This window comes from Muscardinus avellanarius, assembly GCF_963383645.1.
Source record: "Muscardinus avellanarius genome assembly, chromosome: 11".
Classification (NCBI taxonomy): domain Eukaryota; kingdom Metazoa; phylum Chordata; class Mammalia; order Rodentia; family Gliridae; genus Muscardinus; species Muscardinus avellanarius.
Window position 1 is genome coordinate 78166503 of NC_137797.1, and position 20323 is coordinate 78186825.

At 34.0% G+C, this 20323-nt stretch overlaps 1 protein-coding gene across 2 annotated transcripts in view; it reads left to right on the forward strand.

Moving 5' to 3' along the window:
- The window catches only part of ADAMTS20 (ADAM metallopeptidase with thrombospondin type 1 motif 20), a gene marked incomplete at both ends in the record, with an annotated part of 191686 nt that extends 171863 nt beyond the window's left edge, over positions 1-19823 (forward strand). For both annotated transcript variants that reach the window (XM_080705454.1, XM_080705455.1), the window contains 3 exons: positions 2666-2757; positions 16915-17019; positions 19734-19823. In XM_080705454.1, the coding sequence (XP_080561580.1) occupies positions 2666-2757; positions 16915-17019; positions 19734-19823 (287 nt within the window). The remainder of the gene's footprint in view (positions 1-2665; positions 2758-16914; positions 17020-19733) is intronic.
- Between the last annotated feature and the right edge of the window lie 500 nt (positions 19824-20323).

Here is a 20323-nt window from a genome sequence, read left to right on the forward strand (position 1 = left end):
AGTTTGCACTCCCACCAAAGAGTTTCTACTTCCCCACATCCTCAGCAGCATTTGTTGTTATTTGACTTCTTTATGCTTGCCACTCTGATTGGGGTTACATGGAATCTCAACTTAGTTATGATTTACATCTAATGATGCAAATGATGTTGAACATTTTTTTTCATGTATCTATTGGCCATTTGTATCTCTTCTTTTGTGAAGTGTCTATTCAATTCAGTTGCCCATTTCTTGATTGGGTTGTTTGATTTGTTAGTGTAGAGTCTTTTGAGCTCTTTGTATATTCTGGATCTTAGCCCTCTATCTGAATGTTGGCTGGTAAAGATCTTCTCCCATTCTGGAGGCTTTATCTTTAGGTCCTTGATGGTTTCCTTTGATAAGTAGAAACTTTTAGTTTGATGCCATCCAACTTGTTTTAATTTCTTGCACATTGAAGGTCTTGTTGAGAAAGTTACTGCCTGTACCAATACGTTGTAGTGTTGAGCCCATGCCCCCCTCTAATAGCTTCACGGTCTTTGGTCTAATTTCCAAGTCCTTGATACATCTCAGGTTGATTCCTGTGCACAGTGAGAGGTAAGGATTTAGTTTCATCTTTCTACAAATGGATAGCCAGTTAACCCAGCACCATGTGTTGAAAAGGCCCTCTTTTCTCCAGTCGATGAGTTTGGCCCCTTTGTCAAAGATCAATTGACTATAAGTGTGTGGATTTGTTTCTGTATCTTCTATTTTGTTCCATTGGTCTGTGTGCTTGTTGTTGTGCCAGTACTATGCTGTTTTTACTAATACTGCTCTGTAGTAATTAGAAAGCCTCCTGCATAGCTCTTATTGCTGAGAATTGCTTTGGCTATTCTGGTCTTTTCTTTCTCCATATAAAATTCATGACTGATTTTTCTAGGTCTATGAATAATGTCATTGGTATTTTGATAGGAGTTGCATTGAGTCTGTAGACCACTTTTGGCAGAATGGCCATTTTGATGATATTTATTCTTCCTATCTATGAGCAAGGGAGATCTTTCCATTACCCAATGTCTTCTTCAATTTCTTTCTTTAATGTTTTATAGTTTTCATTGTAGAGGTTTTTGACATCTATGGTTAGGTTTATTCCTAGGAATTTTATTGGTTTTGAGGTTATTGTGAATGAAATTTTTTTCTTTATTTCTTTCACTGTGCATTCATTGTTGGCATATAGAAAAGCAATTGATTTCTTTAGGTTGATTTTGTATCCTGCAACTTTACTGAATTGGTTAATCAGCTCCAGTAGTCTTTTTGGTTGAGTTCTTTGGGTATTCTAGATATAGGATCATGTCATCTGCAAACAAAGATAATTTTAACTCTTCTTTTCTTACTTGAATTCCTTTGATATCCTTCTCTTGTCTTATTTTTATGACAAGAGTCTCGAGGATTATATTGAAAATGAGTGGTGGTAATGAGCATCCTTGTCTTGTTCCTGATTTTAGAGGAAATTCTTGCAGTTTTTCCCCCATTCAGTTTGATGTTGATTTTGGATTTATTGTATATTGCCTTATTGATGTTAAGAGACATTCCTTCTATTTCAATTTTCTGTAGTGTTTTTTTTAACATTAATGGTTGTTGGATTTTGTCAAATGCTTTATCAACATCTATTAATATGGTCCTGTTGTTTTTGTTCTCAGTTCTATTTATGTGGTGAATAACATGTTTTTATTTGTGTATGTTGAACCAGCCTTGCTTTTCTGGGATGAAACCAACTTGGTCGTGGTGTACAATTCTCTTGATATGGTTTTGAATGCATATAGCTAGTATTTTGTTTAGAATTTTTTCATCTATGTTTATCAATGATATTATTCTGTAATTTTATTTTCTTGAGGTAGCTTTATTGGTTTTGGTATTAATGTGATACTGGTAAATAGAAACAAAGAGTTTATATCCACAGGATCTGACTCTAGAGTTTAAAACATAATCATAAAAGAGTAAAAAGGGCAACTGTGGGACACAGCACATCTCAGTAGGTATAACAAACAAAAATCAACTATGGAGAAGGCAGGGCCTTGACAAAAAATAAAAAATAAAAAAAGCAACACAAGATATTTATGAACAAAAAATGCAACAAAGGGAACAACAGAGGAAGGAAATCCAACACTCAGCGATTATAAGCGTGCACCACCACGCTCGGCTGTTTTTGTGTTTTTATTTTTATTTTTGGTGAGGATTAAGAGGTGATACTTGTAACATTTTTAGTCAACATCTTCTATAAAGTAATAACTCTATAAATGTTATAATGTATAATTTTATTATTATAATTAGCATTGCTAAGATACTCAGTTGCTTATCTACTGTTAATTGGGATGTTTATCATTATTTTATCAAACAAAGCTGCCATATTACATGTCATTGGTCTTGGTCCTGAAAGTCAAATACATATGTCAAATACATACTTTTTTTTTTTTTTTTGGTGGTAGTGGGGATGGAATCCAGGGACCTACTACCTATAGGCTACATTCCCAAACCTATTTTATATTTTATTTGGAAACAGGGTCTCACTAAGTTGATAAGAACCTCACTAGAGACCCCTCGGTTCCATCCCCAGGACCACAAAAAAATAAATAAAACAATAACATAAAAACTAAATTTGACAAAAAGGATTGTATTATTGTCTCAATGCTGAAAAGTTTCATTTATTATTTTCCAGCTACAGACCTGCTTTTTTCCAAGACAATATTTGGTAAAGCAGTTCCATTTGCCACAGCTGGAGATTGCTATAGTGCTGCCAGATGCCCACAGGTATTTATATTTATTTATTTTTATATTTGTTTATGGAAAAAGTTGATAATGTTTCTATTCATTCATTTTCTTGAGGATAATATTACAAAAAACACAAGTAAATAGATTAAAAAAAACCTCCTATTATACTTTATTTCAAAGATCATAGATAAACTTTAGAGGAAAAAACATCTGTGCTAATATTGGGTTTGTTCGAAAGGTATATACACAAGGGTATATACCTTTATACCTATATATCTAATATTACCATATATGTACTTATATTGGGTTTGTTTGAAATGCATATAGAGAGAATCTCAAATCTGAGACTCAAATCAATATTTTGTCTATATTTTTATGTGTTGACCTTCATTCTGGCTGAGTTTATTAGTTGTCATGGTTTTTAGTGGATTCCTTGAGATTTTCTATTTTCAATGCAGATACCTTTTATTTCTTTGCCTTGCCTCATTGTCCACCCCCATCAGGAAGGTTTTGAATAGAAGAGTGGACAACTATATGTTCTGATTTTAGCCAAAAAGAATTCTATTCTTCATTTAAGTATATTAGCTCTGAGTGTTTTGTAGATGTCCTTGATCAGTTGGAGAAAGTGACCTGTTAGGTTAAGTGTTGTCATGAAAGGAGGCTGGAGTTTGTTTAACGGTTCTGCATCTACTGAGAATCCTGCAGGTTTTTTCATTGTTGCATTAATATAATAAATATATTACACTGATTAATTTTGGTGTGTTGAAACAAACTCGCATTACTGTGATAAATCTCGGAAGGTCATAGGTATATTTTTATATGTTGCTGTATCAGTTTGAGAAAATTTCATCTATTTTCATAAGATATTGTTGTATCATTTTGTTCTCTTAGAATGTCTGTTTGGTTTGAGTATCAGGAAAAATTTTGACTTGGAAAATGAATTGTGAAGTAATCCTTTCTCCTGTACATTTTAGGAAAAATTTGTGAAGAGTCATTCTCTAAGTGTTTGTTAGAGCAAAACTTCATTATGTGTATATACCACATTTTCTTCATTCATTCGTTAGCAGACACCTAGATTGGTTCCAAAATGTGGCTATGTGCATTCCGCTATGAACATGAACATGCATGTACCACTATATTATACTATAGTAACTTTAATTTTTCAAAAAAGCACTGAGGAATAATATAGCTGGGTCATATGGTGATTCTAGTCTCTTGAGGAACCTCCATACTGATCTCCATAGTGGTTGTACTAATTTATTTTTGCTTATATTGGTGCATTATAGTCTCACATCATAATGTAAATCATGTTGACAATGACATACATAGTACTCGGTGCACCTTCACCTCATTTCCCTCTCTCCCAATACCAAATACCCAGATTAACAATGGTATATTTACATGTATAAACATAGTCGATGGTAATATTTCCATTAAGGGACCTCAGTCTTCCTGGCTCCACTGAGTCTTTTAAGTTCTTTGTATATTCTGTATTTTAGCCCTCTATCACAGGGATAGCCAGTAAAGAAAGATCTCCCATTCTGCAGGCTTTCTTTTTAGACACTTGATTTCCTTTGATGAGTTGAAACTTTTTAGTTTGATGCCATCCTGCTTGTTAATTCTTGTTTTAATTTCCCAAGGTTGTACTAATTTATAATCCCACCAATGTGTATAAGTATTTCTTTTTCATCCACATTTTTACTGTTTGTATTCTTGATGATTACCATTCTAACTGGAGTTACATGTAATCTCAGAGTACATTATTTGGATTTTCTTGATTACTAATGATGTTTAATTTTTTCATATATTTATTGGTTATTTATATTTAAACAAGATTATTTAATTTTCATAAATGGATAGAACTAGAGAATATTACACTAAATAGGATAAAATAATCTCAGTCAAGGATCATATGTTTTCTCCTATACTTGAAATATAGGAAGAAAATAGGAAAGAAAAGGGACTTCATAAAAATGAGGAAAGACTGGTAAAATAGAGGAAGGGATTGAAGGAAAGACGAGGGGAAGGGAAAAAGAAGGTTTGAGGAAGGAAACAAACCAAATAATTTTATGTTCTAATATAAAAGTATACTAACACTCTCACTAGCATGTATAGGAGGGAGGAATGGTGGAGTGGAGTCAGGAGGAAGCACACCAAGGGATGTCATGTGTATCATATCACTTGGAATCTCCTAGAATATATAATTACATTCCACCAGTAGAATTTTTTCAAAAAAGTGTTTAATTACCTATTCAATCTTTCTATTTATTACAAACTTTGTCAGCTTTTCTAGTTCTTCTTTAATCAGTTTTGGTAGTTTATATCTTTTTTGGAATGTTTCAGTTTCATTAGGTTATCTTAATTATTTAGTTGTTTGTAATACATTATTCATTTTAGTAATCTGAATCATTTGTCTCTATTTCTCAGTGGATAAAGCTGAAGATTCATTAGTTCTCTTATTCTTAAAAAAACAAAGCAACTTTATGCTGAGCATGGTAGTGCATGCTTGTAATCCCAGTACTTGGGAGTCTGAGACAGGAGGATCACAGGTTTGAGAACATCCTCAGCAAGTAGTGAGACTCTCATCAACCTAGCAAGATCCTGTTCCAAAATAAAAATAAAATAGAGCTGGAGGTATAGCTCATAAGTAGAATGACCCTGGACTCAATCCCCAGTATCACAAAAAATCAAACAAAAATCTTTTGGTTTTGTTGGGTTTCTCTGTCAGCTTTCTATTCTTTATTTCATCATTTCCATCCTAATATTTATCATTTCTTGTATTCTGCTTACTTTAAATTTAATTTACTCTTCCTTTCAGTGTCTTATGGTGGGAAAATAGATTACTGATTTGGTATTTTAATATAGATATTTATAGCCAAAATTTCCCTTTATGCACTTATTTTACTGTATATTAGAAGTTTGGGTAAGCTGCATGTTTATATTTATTTATCTCAACATTGGTTCCATTATCATTTATGATTTCTTCTTTAAATCATTTGTTACTTAAAAGTGTGGTGTTTAATTTCCAAATATTTGTAAATTCCCCAAATTTTCTTCTGGTTTTGATTTCTACTTTCATTCCATTTAAGTTGAAAAACATACTCTGTATTCTTTCAATCCTTTTAAATTTATTGAGGCTTGTTTTATGGTGTGGCATGTGGTTTATCCTGAAGAACATTCAATGTGTGCTTGGAAAGAATGTGTTTTCTATTGTTGCTGGGTGAAGTGTTTTATAGACCACAGGCCGTGGTGGTTTATAGTGTCACCCACCTCTTCTTTTTTCTTGTTGATCGCTTAGTTGTTCTGTCCACTGAAACTCTGCATCTGTTCTTCTGAATTGTCTATTTCTTAGTTCAGTATTGTTTCATATACTTAGTTTTGTTCATTTCCTTTGAAGTCTTGTTCTGTAGGCTTATAAATTATAATCTTCATAACTTCCTAATTTATTGATCCTTTCATCATTATAAAATGTGCCTCTTTGTCCATAGTAACCTTTTTTTCAGTTTTAAAGTCTAGTTTGTCTGACAGTAGTGTGGACCTCCAGCTCTGTTAGAGCTGCTATTTGACTGCTATGTATGTATGTATGAATTCCTCCCTTGACTTTCAACTTATATCTTTGGACCTAGAGAGTGTACCCTATAGAATATTTTGTTGAACTGCTAACTTTTGATTGAATTTTTAAATGTTGTTGATATATCTGCATTTATGCCCAGTATTTTATTTTTCATTTTCTATATGCCTCATACTGCTTTTATTCTTCCTTACTGCTCTTTTATCAGTGGATATTTTTAGTATAACATTTTCATTTCCTTAATTTTTCAGTATTTAAAATAATTATTTTCTTAGTGGTTATTTAAGAGTTTACAATATGTATCTTCGCTTATCTGAATCTATTTCAGATTTATATTACTATTTCTATACTTCTAGACATATAAGAGAGTGACATATAAAAATAGTACTTCTATATATAGTCATCCTTCAATATTAGTAGATAATTAGTTCCAGAATCCCTCATGGAACCCAAAATTGGTGGGTACTCAAGTCTCTTGTATAAAAAGGCATAGCACTTACACAAAAACTGTGTATAACCTCCCATATACTTTAAATAATCTCCAAAGTACTAATAATACTTAAGGCAATGAAAATAATTGTTATGCTATTGTTTAGGGAGGATGTGGGGGGAAAGTCTGTACATATTAAGTATAAAGAGAGTTATTTTTCAAATATTTTGACCAATGGTTAGTTGAATCCACGGATGCAGAACCCATGGACAGAGAGGGATGATTATATGCTCTATTTCCTCTTTCCTTTTCTCTTACATTTGATGTGTATGACATATGTATATGTATGCAACAAACCCACAATGTGTATATTAATACCACCTTACATATTTAAGAGTTCCTACCAACCTTCTTATTTAGCACCTATGGCCTCTATGTCTTCCTATGGCCTTCATTTATCATGTGGTGCCATTTTCTGACTCCAATACACCTTTGCTTCTACCTCTCTCATTGTTTCACTATTCTCAAATATATTGTGCTTCTATATACTACAATCCAATAATACAAGTTTTAGTTTAAAAGTCGCTTTGAAATCAGTTAAGAAGAGAAAGGTGAAGAAATATGTAATTATGGTGTCATCTATAATTACTTACATCATTGCCTTTACCAGTACTATTTTATTGTTTTGTGTTTATTTGTATTAATAACTTGATTTCAGTGAATTTGTTTTAGTATGCTTATAAGGTAGCCTGCTAATAGGAAATCGTCTCAGTTTAGTTTATCTGAGAATTTCTTTATTTTACCTCCATATTTGAAAGTTATACTTGTTATAAAATTCTTGATTTATAGTGTTTTTTTTAGCACTTTGCATATGCTATTCCAGTGTTCTCTGGCCTTGATAAATAGTAGATATCAACTATTTATCTTGTGGGGTTTCTATGTAAGTGATCACATTCCTCTTAGGGTGTTAGGATTTTCTCTGTTTCTCAACATCCTTACTGTGAAATATTTATTGTAAATCTTTATGTATCTACTCAGGTTAGAGGTTATTGAACTTCTTGAGTTTGTAGATTATTGCATTTCACCAAATTTGGAATTTCAATTTACTTTTCTTCAAGTATTCTCTCTACTCCTTTCTCTTCTCTCCTTTTGTTACTCTCAGTTTGCATATGCTGACACTTATGGTAGTCCTATATTTTTCTGAGACTTAATTTATTTTTCTCCATCCGTTTCTCCCTGTTCTTTAGTTTGCATCATTAGTGATATATCTTAAAGTTTTTCAATTTTTTTCTAGTTTCAAATTACTGCTTAAACGTGCTCAGTGAATTTTTTTAAAATCTTGGTTATTGAACTTTTAAACTCTAGAATTTTCCTTTAACTCTTTTTATGAAATATAATTTGTGTCTTTAAGGACATTCTCTTTTTGATGAGACATTACCATCATTACTTCTTTTACTTATTTGAACATGTTTTTATTTTTTTAATGTATTTGAAGTCTTTGAAGTCTTTGCTCGACCTAACATCTGGTACCTCTCAAAGCAGTTTTTTTCTTGCTATTTTTCCCTATGTATGTGTTATCCTTCCTAGTTTTTATGTATGTTTCATTCTCTTTTTATTAAAAACTGAATGTTTTAGATAATATATTTTAGCAATTGTAGATGCCAGTTTTCTCTTTTCTTCTGGGACTTTTAATGCTATTGTTTGTGTATCTGTAATGCTATTGTTTGTGTATCCGTTTTGTTACTTAGTGGGACTATTTCAGTGACTTCTAATCCCCTTGTAGTGTGCCACCACTGATATTGCTTTTCAGAGGTGTGGACTTGGTCTTACACTTTCACCCTGACTTTCCTTTTTCCAAGAAATGACAATAGTCTTAGATGGCCTCCATGAGGTCTTTTTACCTGACTCCCTATTTAGTTTCTAGCTAGTCCATCTACACTGACAGCATTCTTAGTTCTTCGTCTTAATTAATTGATAGATGATTATTCTTCAAACAAATTGCTGGAGCATCAATTACTTCACAGTCTGATTTAAATAAGCTGAAGGTCTGTGGCTCTGGTAGACTTATAGGTTAATCTTTGAGGTCAGGAAAGATTCTAAAAGTGGTTCTTCCTAGCTGTTACTTTTACTAGATCTCTCTGTTAAGCTTCATTATTGTCTACTATTTTGCTTGTTGCTCTCATTGCACTACCATCATCCTCTTAGTTGCACACTACAAAAGTGTTTTCAATAGCACCCTTAAGCCTGAACTTTTTCCATGTTTTGTTCCAAATAGACTCACTCCTTTAGGAAAAGCTATGGAATTATCTGTTTTGATAACTTGGTTCTCTCCCTGAGAAAATGCCATGAATCTGAAGGCACAGTTACCTGTATTCAGAGTAACACCCCTGTCTACAAGTAGTGAGCTGGATCATGGTAGCAGTCCATGGTATGGGATCTCTTCCCTATTGGTTATTTTAGGTAGTGATAATTTGTGTCTAGTGTTTTTGTTCTGCCATACCTGAGGTAGCTCTTCTCCATAAGCAGGCATTGGGTAGAAAAAGGGAAGTTTAGATTCTCAGCTACTCTTGTCTATAATAGAACTTATGCAATGAACTTATGCAATGAAGAGATGCATAGGATGAGAAATGTTAGTGGCCTGATAATCTTATCAAGAAATAGTTATACTAGGGAGCTGGGGGATTTTGTGTTTTTAGTTAAATGGACATATCATTAATAACAGAGGATATTACTGTTTATTATTATTATTATTATTATTATTATTATTATTATTATTATTATTTGCAGTACTGGGGATGGAACTCAGGGGCATTCTACTTCTGAGATACACCCCCCCGCCCTATCTTTTATTCTTTATTTTGAAAGAGGGTATCACTGAGTTGCAAAGGGCCTCACTAAGTAGCTGAGGCTGGCTGCAAACTGCGATCCTCCTGTCTCAGCCTCCCAAATGCTGGGATTACAAGTGTGCATCACCACACCTGGCTCCTGTTATTAATTATAACTGATATATTTTATCAAATAAGTGTTTATAGCCGGGCGTGGTGGCGCACGCTTGTAATCCCCGCACTTGGGAGGCGGAGACAGGACGATTGCGCCGGTTTGAAGCCAGCTGCACTGGCTTGAGAGACCCTGTTTCCAAATAAAAATAATATAAAATAGGTCTGGAGGGTAGCCCGGAGGTCGAAGGGCTTCCAGAAACCCCAGCACCATCAAAATAAATAAATAAATAAATAATACATAAATATTTATATATTTTCTGTATAACCTTAGGATGATTTTCAGAGACTTGATGGTCTTATTTTATAATTTTTATAAGTTATTGCTAAAGAGAATGTCCTTGAGATCCTTCAAACTGCCATTTTAAAAGTGCTTCCTTTTTGTGAGAATACCAATTAATCTTGGTTGGGTACCCTGTAGGGAGGAGGAGAAAGGAAGAGAGACCCAGAAGAAAGCCCTTCAAGTGCTGAATGCTTGTATGTCACTATCAACATGATTTACATGATGATATGAGACCATAATGCACCAATAAAAGTACATTTTTAAAAAAGTGCTTTCTTGAGCTGGGCATGTTGGCACATGCTTGTAATAACAGTACTTGGGGAGCTGAGACAGGAGGATTGCATGTTCAAAACCAACCTCAGCAACTTCACAAGGCTTTCACCAGCCTGTTGAGACCATATTTCCGAATAAGAAATAAAATCTGGCTGAAGGTATAGCTTGGAGGCAGAATGCCTCTGGGTTTAATCCCAACTACCAAAAGAAATAAAGGACATTTTTCTCTTGGTGAAATACAGCTAACTTTAAAAAAAAAATCGTATGTTCCCTTCAATGTTGAAGGCGACTTACATCTACTTACATTCATGCTTCTTCCCAGTTCCCCACCCCACGCAGGTGGCAATCACGTCCTACCTGGTGACTCTAAGGTCTACAAATTCCATGCTGTCCCATTTACAATTTACAGGATTGTACTTCCCCATTCTTCCCCTTCCATTCTGAAGCTGTTGCACTATCTCTTCAGACATATGTTCTAATGTCAAAGATGTGCAACTTAAAACTTTTTTTTTTTTGTAGTACTGGGGTTTGAACATAGGGGTATTCTACCTTTGAGCTACAATCCCAGTCCTATTTATTTTGAAACATGATCTCACTAAGTTGTATAGGTCCTCACAAATTGGTGAGGCTGGCCATGAATCTAAAATCCTCCTGTGTCAGCCTCCCAAGTACAAGCGTGTGCCACCATGCTCAGGTCAACTTAAAACTTTTAACATTCTGAACAGTGTTTTCCCCAATGTATGAATTTCTTTTATTGATGATACTTCCGTTTTGAACCTTTTAGATGGAGATTATTCATTCTCTAATGGCCTACCCACTTAAAGTCTAGTCAACTTTGTCTAGTAACTCATCTGCTTTTTTAAGCTAAAAGGCTTTCTGGTTATATATCTGATGTGATTAGAGGGCAGCAAATTGATCACACCACCTACATATTTAGTCTGATAACACAAGGTTTATAGATGTCATTTTCTTGGAAGAGTCACTAAGTTCTGGGAATCTGATCTTTGTCATTTCATGTTGAATTGAGGAAAGTATGGTCAGTGAGACATCAATGAAATTTGCAAGATATTGATATACAAGTAAATCACATAACTCTCAAATGGAATCAAAATTCTTTTCATCTCACTAGTCAACTTCCCCAATAGAAATATCTTAACAGAAAGCCAACTATTACAAGCCAAACATTTCTTAATGATCATGGAATCTGAATAAAAGATATTTATAAACAACTGAATTTTTTGTGTGGTACTGCGGATTGAACTCAGGACATTCTACCTCTGAGCTATACCCCCAGCCATATTTTAAATTATTCTTTATTTTGAAACAAGGTCTCACGAAGTTGCAGAGGTCCTCACCAGGTAGCTGAGGCTGGCCATAAACCTGTGATCCTCCTGTCTCAGCCTCCCAAATACTGGGATTACAAAAGCGTGTGCCACCAAGCTCAGCTTAACAATTGAATTTTTAAACAAGATAGCTGTTTCCATTTCTTTCTAACTTTCTTTCTCTATTTTTGATGTAACCCTATTTTCTTCTAAAATATCTTGAAAAAATTGTGCAGCTGTAAACTGTTTAATCCTGCTTTACAATTGAAGAGACAGATACTCCATGTTAGCCATCTGTCTACAATCCCTGAAAAAGTCATAGGCAGAACTGGCAATAAAATGGGCCTCTCTGAGCACCAGGATGCAATACTTCTCTCAAATGTATTTTGAGGCATTTCTGGAATGTAGAGCTCTAGTTCAAGGTTAGATGTTATTGAGGATGGATACATTCCACTGAAAGGAGCTATGCCCATATATATTCAGTCTTTATTTATCTGCCTTAGGCTACTATTACCAAAAATACAAACTGACCAGTGTTTTTGGAGATATTCTGTCAAATATATAAACTCTATTCTGTGTTAAGTTACAGAACGTTTGTATGAATACCTTCCAGATGTTTGGTGTCACAGAAAGAACTTATTCTGTTGTTTGGGATTCCAAAACCACATCCTCTGTGTTTGCTCATGACCAAGTACCCCGAGACATGAATGTTAAAAAGAGAATGGACACATATGGCGTTTTTTAGGGAAAATAAACTTAATGACATTGCAATGTGAAATGAACTTGAAGAGTGTGATGGTGACTTTGGAATACATATGTAAGAAGTGAAATAAAGTAAATGTTCTCTGCTTTTCACAAACCTCAAAAAAATGCCCTTAATGTGCATGTCTTTAGTTGGGTTATAATTGATATCTGATTGCATAAAGTAAGAGAAATAATTACATTGAGCCAATGCCAGTGGATCATAGCCAGCACCCAGTTTGAGTGGTTAGTGTCTGTTATTAAATTATTTGGAATGTAGATACTTTATTACCAAGGTATAGAGTTTAATATATAAAATCTACCAGGGACTCAGTGGTAGAGCATATGCTTAACATGTGCAAGGCCCTAGGTTCAATCCTCAGCCCTGTGTGTGTGTATTGTTACATGACCTATAATATAATACTGTTTAGAACGTTTACCTTTTGATTATATTTATATTGTTAAGCAGTTCTCTTTCCCCTTTGCTTGCTCTGTCTTGGCATTCAAAGTGATACATAAAAGTTTCTTATTATTAGAGTGTCTTTGTCTCCCTGGATCTCTTTGTCTCTGCTTCATTAGTTGTTGCTGTGCTATCTGATATGGAATATTAGTGTGTCAAATCTTCACTGTGGATTGCGGTTTTAGCACTTCCTCATCATGGCATCATGATTTGGATTTTAAGTCCTCTTTGTTCCTTATCAGGATCTCCTCTTGCTCTCTCTTTATGCCCACTCACTTGTTATGTTGTGCTTTGTATGTTTGTTGCCAATATTTTTTTTAGCCTTCACTTTAAGTACTTCTCATACACATAGCATGTAGTTGGGTTTTGTTTTGCAAGTCATTGAAAGTTATTTTCTTTTCTTTTTTTTTTTTCAGGTCTGGGGATGGAACCCAGGGGCATTTGACCTCCAAGCTACAGCCCCTGCCCTATTTTTTTATTCTTTATTTTGAAACCAGGTCTCACTGAGTTGCAGAGGGCCTCACTAAGTAGCTGAGGCTGTCCGCGAACCTGTAATTCTCCTGTCTCAGCCTCCCAAATGCTGGGATTACAAGTGTGTGCCACCACGCCTGACTCGGAAGTTATTTTCTTAAAATGAAAATAGATATTATATCCTTTCACATTTTTTATTTTTGTTCATTTATTTATTGACTTATTTATACTTGGAATGATCCCAGGAGCATTCTATCCATGAGCAAGCTACACACCTAGACCTTTTCTAGTTTTTTTTTTTTTTTTAATAGAATCTTGTTAAGTTTTAGTGGCTGGCCTTAAGCCTGTGATGCTCTTGTCTCAGCCTTCCAAGTACTGGGATTATAAGCAAGCACTGCCATGCTTGGCTCAAAATAACATACTATAGAGCCGGGCATGGTGGCGCACGCTTATAATCCCCGTGCTTGGGAGGTGGAGACAGGAGGATTGCACTGGTTCGAAGACAGCCGTACTGGTTTAAGAGACCCTGTTTCTCACTAAGCCAAGCAAGGAAGGGAGGGACGGGGAGGGAATGGGGTGGTATTTGGGTAGGGGTTAAATCAGCGATGAGTACATGTTTGTACACACAAGATTTTTACCCCAATAAGTTGTATGAATATAATGCACCAATTAAAAAAAAAAGAGACCCTGTTTCCAAATAAAAATATAAAATAGGTCTGGGAGTGTAGCTCGGACATAGAAGGGCTTCCAGGAATCCCAGTACCACCAAACAAACAAACACATACTATAGAGTTGTATTTTGACACTGAATTTTATGAGTTTTACCTATACAAATTCATGTTACTATCACTACAATCAAAATACAGAACAGTTCTCTTACCTCCAAATACTTATTCACATTCCCCTTTCAGAGTCAGTCCTCTCCCCCACCTAACTTCTGGCAAATACTAATCTTTACTGTCTGATGTGATTTTCTAGAAAAGAAAATAATCATATACACATTATATAAACCTTTGTGTTTTGGCTTCTTTCACTCAACATACCTTTGAGATCCATTCACCTGGTTGTATGTATCAACAATTTTCTTTTATGGCTGAGAGATACTCCATCAATCTTAGTTTTTCTAAAATGTGTTCATTTACCTGTTGGAGGACACTATGTTGCTCCAGTTTTTTAGAAATTATGATACACAGTTTCTATACAGATTTGTGAGTGAGCATAAGTTTTTATTTCTCTAAGTTAAATACTTACAATTATGATTGTGAGATCATATGGCATATATATGTTTAATGTTATAAGAAACTATTAAACTGCTTTAAGAAGTGGCTGTATCATTTTGTATTCCTACCAGCAAAGATTAAAGTCCTATATGCTTTGCATCCTTGCCAGCATTTGATATTATCAAGTTTTTCCCCTTACAGATTTAAAATGAGATCACTTTTAAGTTCTCATAGTAATCAATATTTTGTCTGCCATTAAATTAATTTTGAACAAATTATTGTAGTGGGTTTTTACCTTGGTCAACATCATTTCAAATTTCAGACAAATTGCTTAATGAAATTTTGAGATTATATTAAGTATCTTCCGAAATGAAGACAAAGAACAGAAGAAAAGCTCATAAAAGTAACTCAGGAAAATAGAATAGTAGGTATTTCTAGACCTGGCTATAGAAATGTGTTAATGGCCATATAAGCCTCTAAGCAGTCTGGGGTCTTTTTTTAATTTCCAGTGTGTATATTTTTTAATGTTTCCAGGTCATATCTGGAGGTAGAGAATGAATGGTAGAGTGGAATAACAGTATCAGGTTATAGAAACATTATATGATAGCCGGGCATGGTTGCACATGCTTGTAATCCCCGCTCTTGGGAGGAGGATGGCACAGGTTCAAAGCCAGCCTTAGCTGGCTTAAGAGACCCTGTTTACAAATAAAATATAAAATAGGTCTGGGAGTGTAGCCCAGAGGTAGAAGGCCCCTGAGTTCCATTCCCAGTACCACACACACACAAAAAAAAAAAAAAAAGAAAAGAAAAGAAAGAAAGATTATATGATCCAGCCTCAGAATTCAGCAATTACCTGGTTAGAGGAAATCCACATCACTGAATATGTTACCATTTTAAGAAATTTTATTTGAAGCCTACCTGTGAGAGAATTGATATTGATGTAATCAGTGAAAATCTATATCAGGGTGACAAACTATCAAATACTATAACATATTCTAATAATTCTTCAAATTAAAATATCTACCAACAAAATGCAATGTGTCTAGTGTTAGTATCATTTACCATCATAGAGTCTGAAGGATTTTATATTGTTTTCATATATCTATTCTCAGAGTGCTACCATCTAATATTTTTAATGCTGTATCTAATTTACCCATTCAGAGTCATTTATGAGTACTTAGGCCCTGTTTGGGAATACAGATAGCAATAAAGCAAATAGACAAATCATATTCTAAATTTCATTACCCAATTATGTTGGATATAGTAAATCTTCTTTGAATTTATCCAAAACTATTTATGCTATAGAAAAGTCTCCATTTATTGTCATTGTACGTTAAAAATGCATTTGATTTACATAAAATTGTGATGAAATTGAAGTTAATACACTGATATCTAATTGTTTTGACAATATTGTCATATTATAAATATACTAAATGTTTATTTAGCCTTTACTTTCATGATGAGATAATGTTTTCATTTATATAACATAAGCCCCAGTATTCCATTACAATCTTGCTCAAGATCTGTTACTTGGGCCATTGTAATATTATGACATGATCTAAGAATGCCTTAATATTGCTCTGAATTTTTATGCATACCAAACACTCTCAGTTGGCTGAATTAAACACATATTTCCAGTTTCCAGCATATACATCTGCACTGTGAGATACTAAAAGTACGATGTCACTCATTTAATCACTTATTCTCTCAATCAATAGGTATTGGAAATTTAATTATTAACAAAAATATTCTTAAATAATTTGATATAGTCTCTATACTTGAAAAGAATGAGATCATAAAGCCACTAGGGGGCCCACACTCCATAATGTATATAAACCATGTGTTATCACGTGTCCATATACCTTTCTGGGTCCTTAACATGGACATAATAGCCACAACAAAAATACCACATTAAGTAGGTTTGGTTGTAGTAAAGAAGTAGTATTCTATAACACAGAGATGTAAATAATAACAGAATATTTCAGAAAATACATTAACATCACAGAAGTAACATCACAGAAGTTACCACTGAGGGGTCAAAAAGTGAAAAAGGAGAAATGCTGAAGTCTGGCAACTGTTAGTCCATGTGGATTTCCTTCTGCCAGGACTAGCCAGCTGCTGCAGGACCATGAGCTCGCTCTAATTGTTGAGTAGTGGAGTCTTGGATAGAGTTGTATTCGGCACAAATAACATTATAAGTTAGTAATTTGGTTATCCCTTGTGATTGAGAAGACTTGTTTGTAATCAATTTTAAAAATCCTTAACTGATTCATCTTTTTGTTTCAATAATTGGTTATATCAATATTTGTCATTTATAAAAGAGAACTCCTGGAAATTAACTTGAATCATTTGATGTTTTCACCTGAGAGCATTCTTAAATATTTTATGAATCCATGAATCAATCTATTTTTGTTTTGATTATATTGCAGGGACAGTTCAGCATCAACTTGGCAGGAACAGGGATGAAGATATCCAGCACTGCTAAGTGGCTTGCTCAGGGGAGATATGCCTCAGTCACAATCCACAGATCCCAGGTAAGTCCTGCTGGACCAAAGAGTCTGCATCAACTACTTTGTGCTGTGAAGTAGCATTGAAGGTCCTCTGCTTAAACTTAAAGTCAGCCGGGCGTGGTGGCGCACGCTTGTAATCCCAGCACTTGGGAAGCTGAGACTGGGGAATCACACAGGTTTGAAGCCAGCCTCAGCTACTTTAGTGAGCTCTCAGCAACTTAGTGAGACCCTGTTTCCAAATAAAATAGAAAATAGTTCTGAGAGTGTAGCCCGAAGGTGGAAAGCCCCTGAGTTCCATCCCCAGCACCACACACACAAAACCTTAAAGTCACATGAATTTAATAACTGCAGAGTTATTGTAAGTATTAAGTGTATCCAGTTTGGTACAATATCAACTTATAAAATGAAACTTGGTTCATTATTAATGCACATGTGAAGTTTTCATTTATGTACAAATCTATATATAGGCTGCAGATATTCAAACAGGAAATAGTAAGTGCAAAGACATGCATATTTTGACTATCTCAAGTTTGGAGCTAATGACTTGACATGCAGGTACTTTAGGAAGGGGTAGTGATTTTTAACTATACTTATTTCTAGGATTTAATATTTCAAAGTAAAGTTTAAACTGTAGGTGTACTTACCTCAATTCTTTGATTTAGTGATGGGGTGTTGAATCCATTTGTCATAACCCTTCAGATTGTTTATATTATATTCCTATTTTCTCCCTACCTTTATCTAGATATTGTTATTTTATCTATATAAACAAAGATTATTGTATAGTATTGCCAGAGATAGTTGTACCATTTTTATAGTTTATTTATGTAATTATTTTAACTAAAGCAATATATTATCCAAAGCTAAATTCATTTAATTTTCTTTTAGTATGGAATGCTACCATATACACTGAATGAAATACCTTCTAATGCTAATAGTGATTGTTTCTTGGATAGCTCCATCTACAGGAAATCTGGATCTAAGTTACATGTGTCCTCTCCATCACTGCAAATATATCATTGCCAGCAATAGCCCCTGCCATTTTAATATTTTGGCTTTTTTTTTTTTACTTTTGCTAAAAGTGACTTCTGTTATAGCCCTATTCACATGAACATTATTTGTATATTAAATTTAATAGTCTCATATCCATAACCTTTAAACATATTTCTGAAGACTATATATAAATTGTACTTTAATTAATAATTTTTATTTTTATTATTTCTTTTCGATGAGCAAACTAGTAGGCCTTCAGGAAAAAATGGCTATTCTAAAGCATTTTAAAACATATTTGGATTAAGTCCTTTTTAGAAGAATGGAAATAAATTTTATTTATTTATTTATCTATTTTTGTGGCAATGAGAATTGAACCCAGAGCATTCTGCCTCTGAGCTACATCCAAAGCCCTTATTTATTTATTCATTTTTAATTAGGGTCTTGCTAGGTTGAGAGTCTTGCTGTGTTGCTGATGCTGTCTTGAAATCTGTGATCCTCCTGTCTCAGCCTCCTAAGAACTGTGAGTACAGGCATGTGCCACCATGCTTGTCTTTATTAACTATTAAAGTATATTCTGATCAAGTATAAGTGTAGATACCTCAATGAAATTATCTGACCTTATGTATACAGCTTTTATATATCTTTTAAATGTAAAAACAATCCTGTCTGAAGTCACTGGAAGATAGCAATATTTAGTAAAATCATTTTGCTTCTATTTAACTTCTACCCTCCTTTAAAGGTTTTATTACTTCTACTGTAAAGTTTCCATTTTCAAAAGTTAATTTTTCTACCTCAATCAAAATGTCATATATGGCAGTATTTTTTGAAATCCCATGCCTGGCATAAAACAGACTTGTTAAAGCCAAACATACTATGGAAATGCAAACATATTTTCATTTGCTAGTAAGTTGAATCAAGTGTTTTACTTCAAGAAATTGAATTGTTATCATTATTTCGTCTCCACTCAGATTCTCTGCACTTAGAAGGGATTCTAAAAGGAAAGGCAACTTTAAAACACCTGGTTCCAAAAAAATTCTCAATTTCAATATGTCTCAGAAGCCAGAAGTTTCCTTTTCTACACATCCCTTTCTCCTTAATTATATGACTTTAAGGTCAAGTTTGTATAAGTTCTTTTATTTAGTCTAAGAAAAATTTACATAAAACTATGCAACCATTTGATGAAAAAACTGGGAGAGGTTTTAATAAACTCATGGATGCAAATAGATACCTTGAAGCATTAGTGGTGCACACTTATAATCTCAGTACATGAGAGGCTGAGACAGAAGAATCGCATGTTCAAACCAGCCTCAGCAATTTACTGAGACTCTCAACAACCTAGAGAGACTCTGTTTCAAAATAAAAAGTAAAAAGGTCTAGGAGTGTAGCTCAGAAGTAGAATACCTCTGGGTTCAATCCTCAGTAATAAAAACAAGCAAACAAAAAACTCAAATAGATACCTTGGTGAAAAAAATATGTGAATTAAGAGGAAGTGCTTAAATAATTGTGTGGCTTATAATAGTCAAGTAGCTAACAGGAGTCTTAGGCTATCTAATTCTGTTTAACTTTCCCATGACCACTAATATGAGCTAATATTGAAATGACATCTTTAGCCTCAAATGCAATTGTTATAGGAAAGCTTGGCTGACTATTTCAAGCCACCCAAGTGAAATGTTTGCATTTTCTGCTTTGTGCGCACAGATCCCAGTTTGCTAATGTTCTCCTCTATTTCTGCCTCTTCTTATTTTCAGGATGGAACCAAAGTATATGGCAGATGTGGAGGGTTCTGTGGAAAGTGTATTCCTCACATGACTACTGGTCTCCCCATTCAAGTAATATGAATATTCAGAAGTGGAAAATATGGCCCAACAGGGAGAGATTCTCTGGAACATGCAAATCACTGGTGCTCATTTCTCTATTCCTCCCTTGCTGATATGACTAATGTGCCTCTGCCTTATTTTTCAGGATGCTCATTAGGGATTCAAATTTCTTAGTTTTTTTCAAAGCCTTCGAAATAAACTTAACAGATATATGACTCTAATCAAAATCCTTTTAAAAACATAATAATTAATGATAGGGAATATAAACATGTTTGATCAAATTATACAAAGATAGTGTTGCTATTAACAGCTTGGACTAGACCATAATTCTGTAATGCCATTAAATACACATGTAAATCTCTGCTTATATTTTGTTGTACATGAAATATTTATTCTATTTGTTAAAATAGAGCAAGTAAAAATTAAGAAAAAAGTATTCAAAACTACTGTACACTGAAACTGTCAGATCAATATCAAAAAAGTTACATAAAAAGTGCATAGTCATTATACTTTCTACTGAT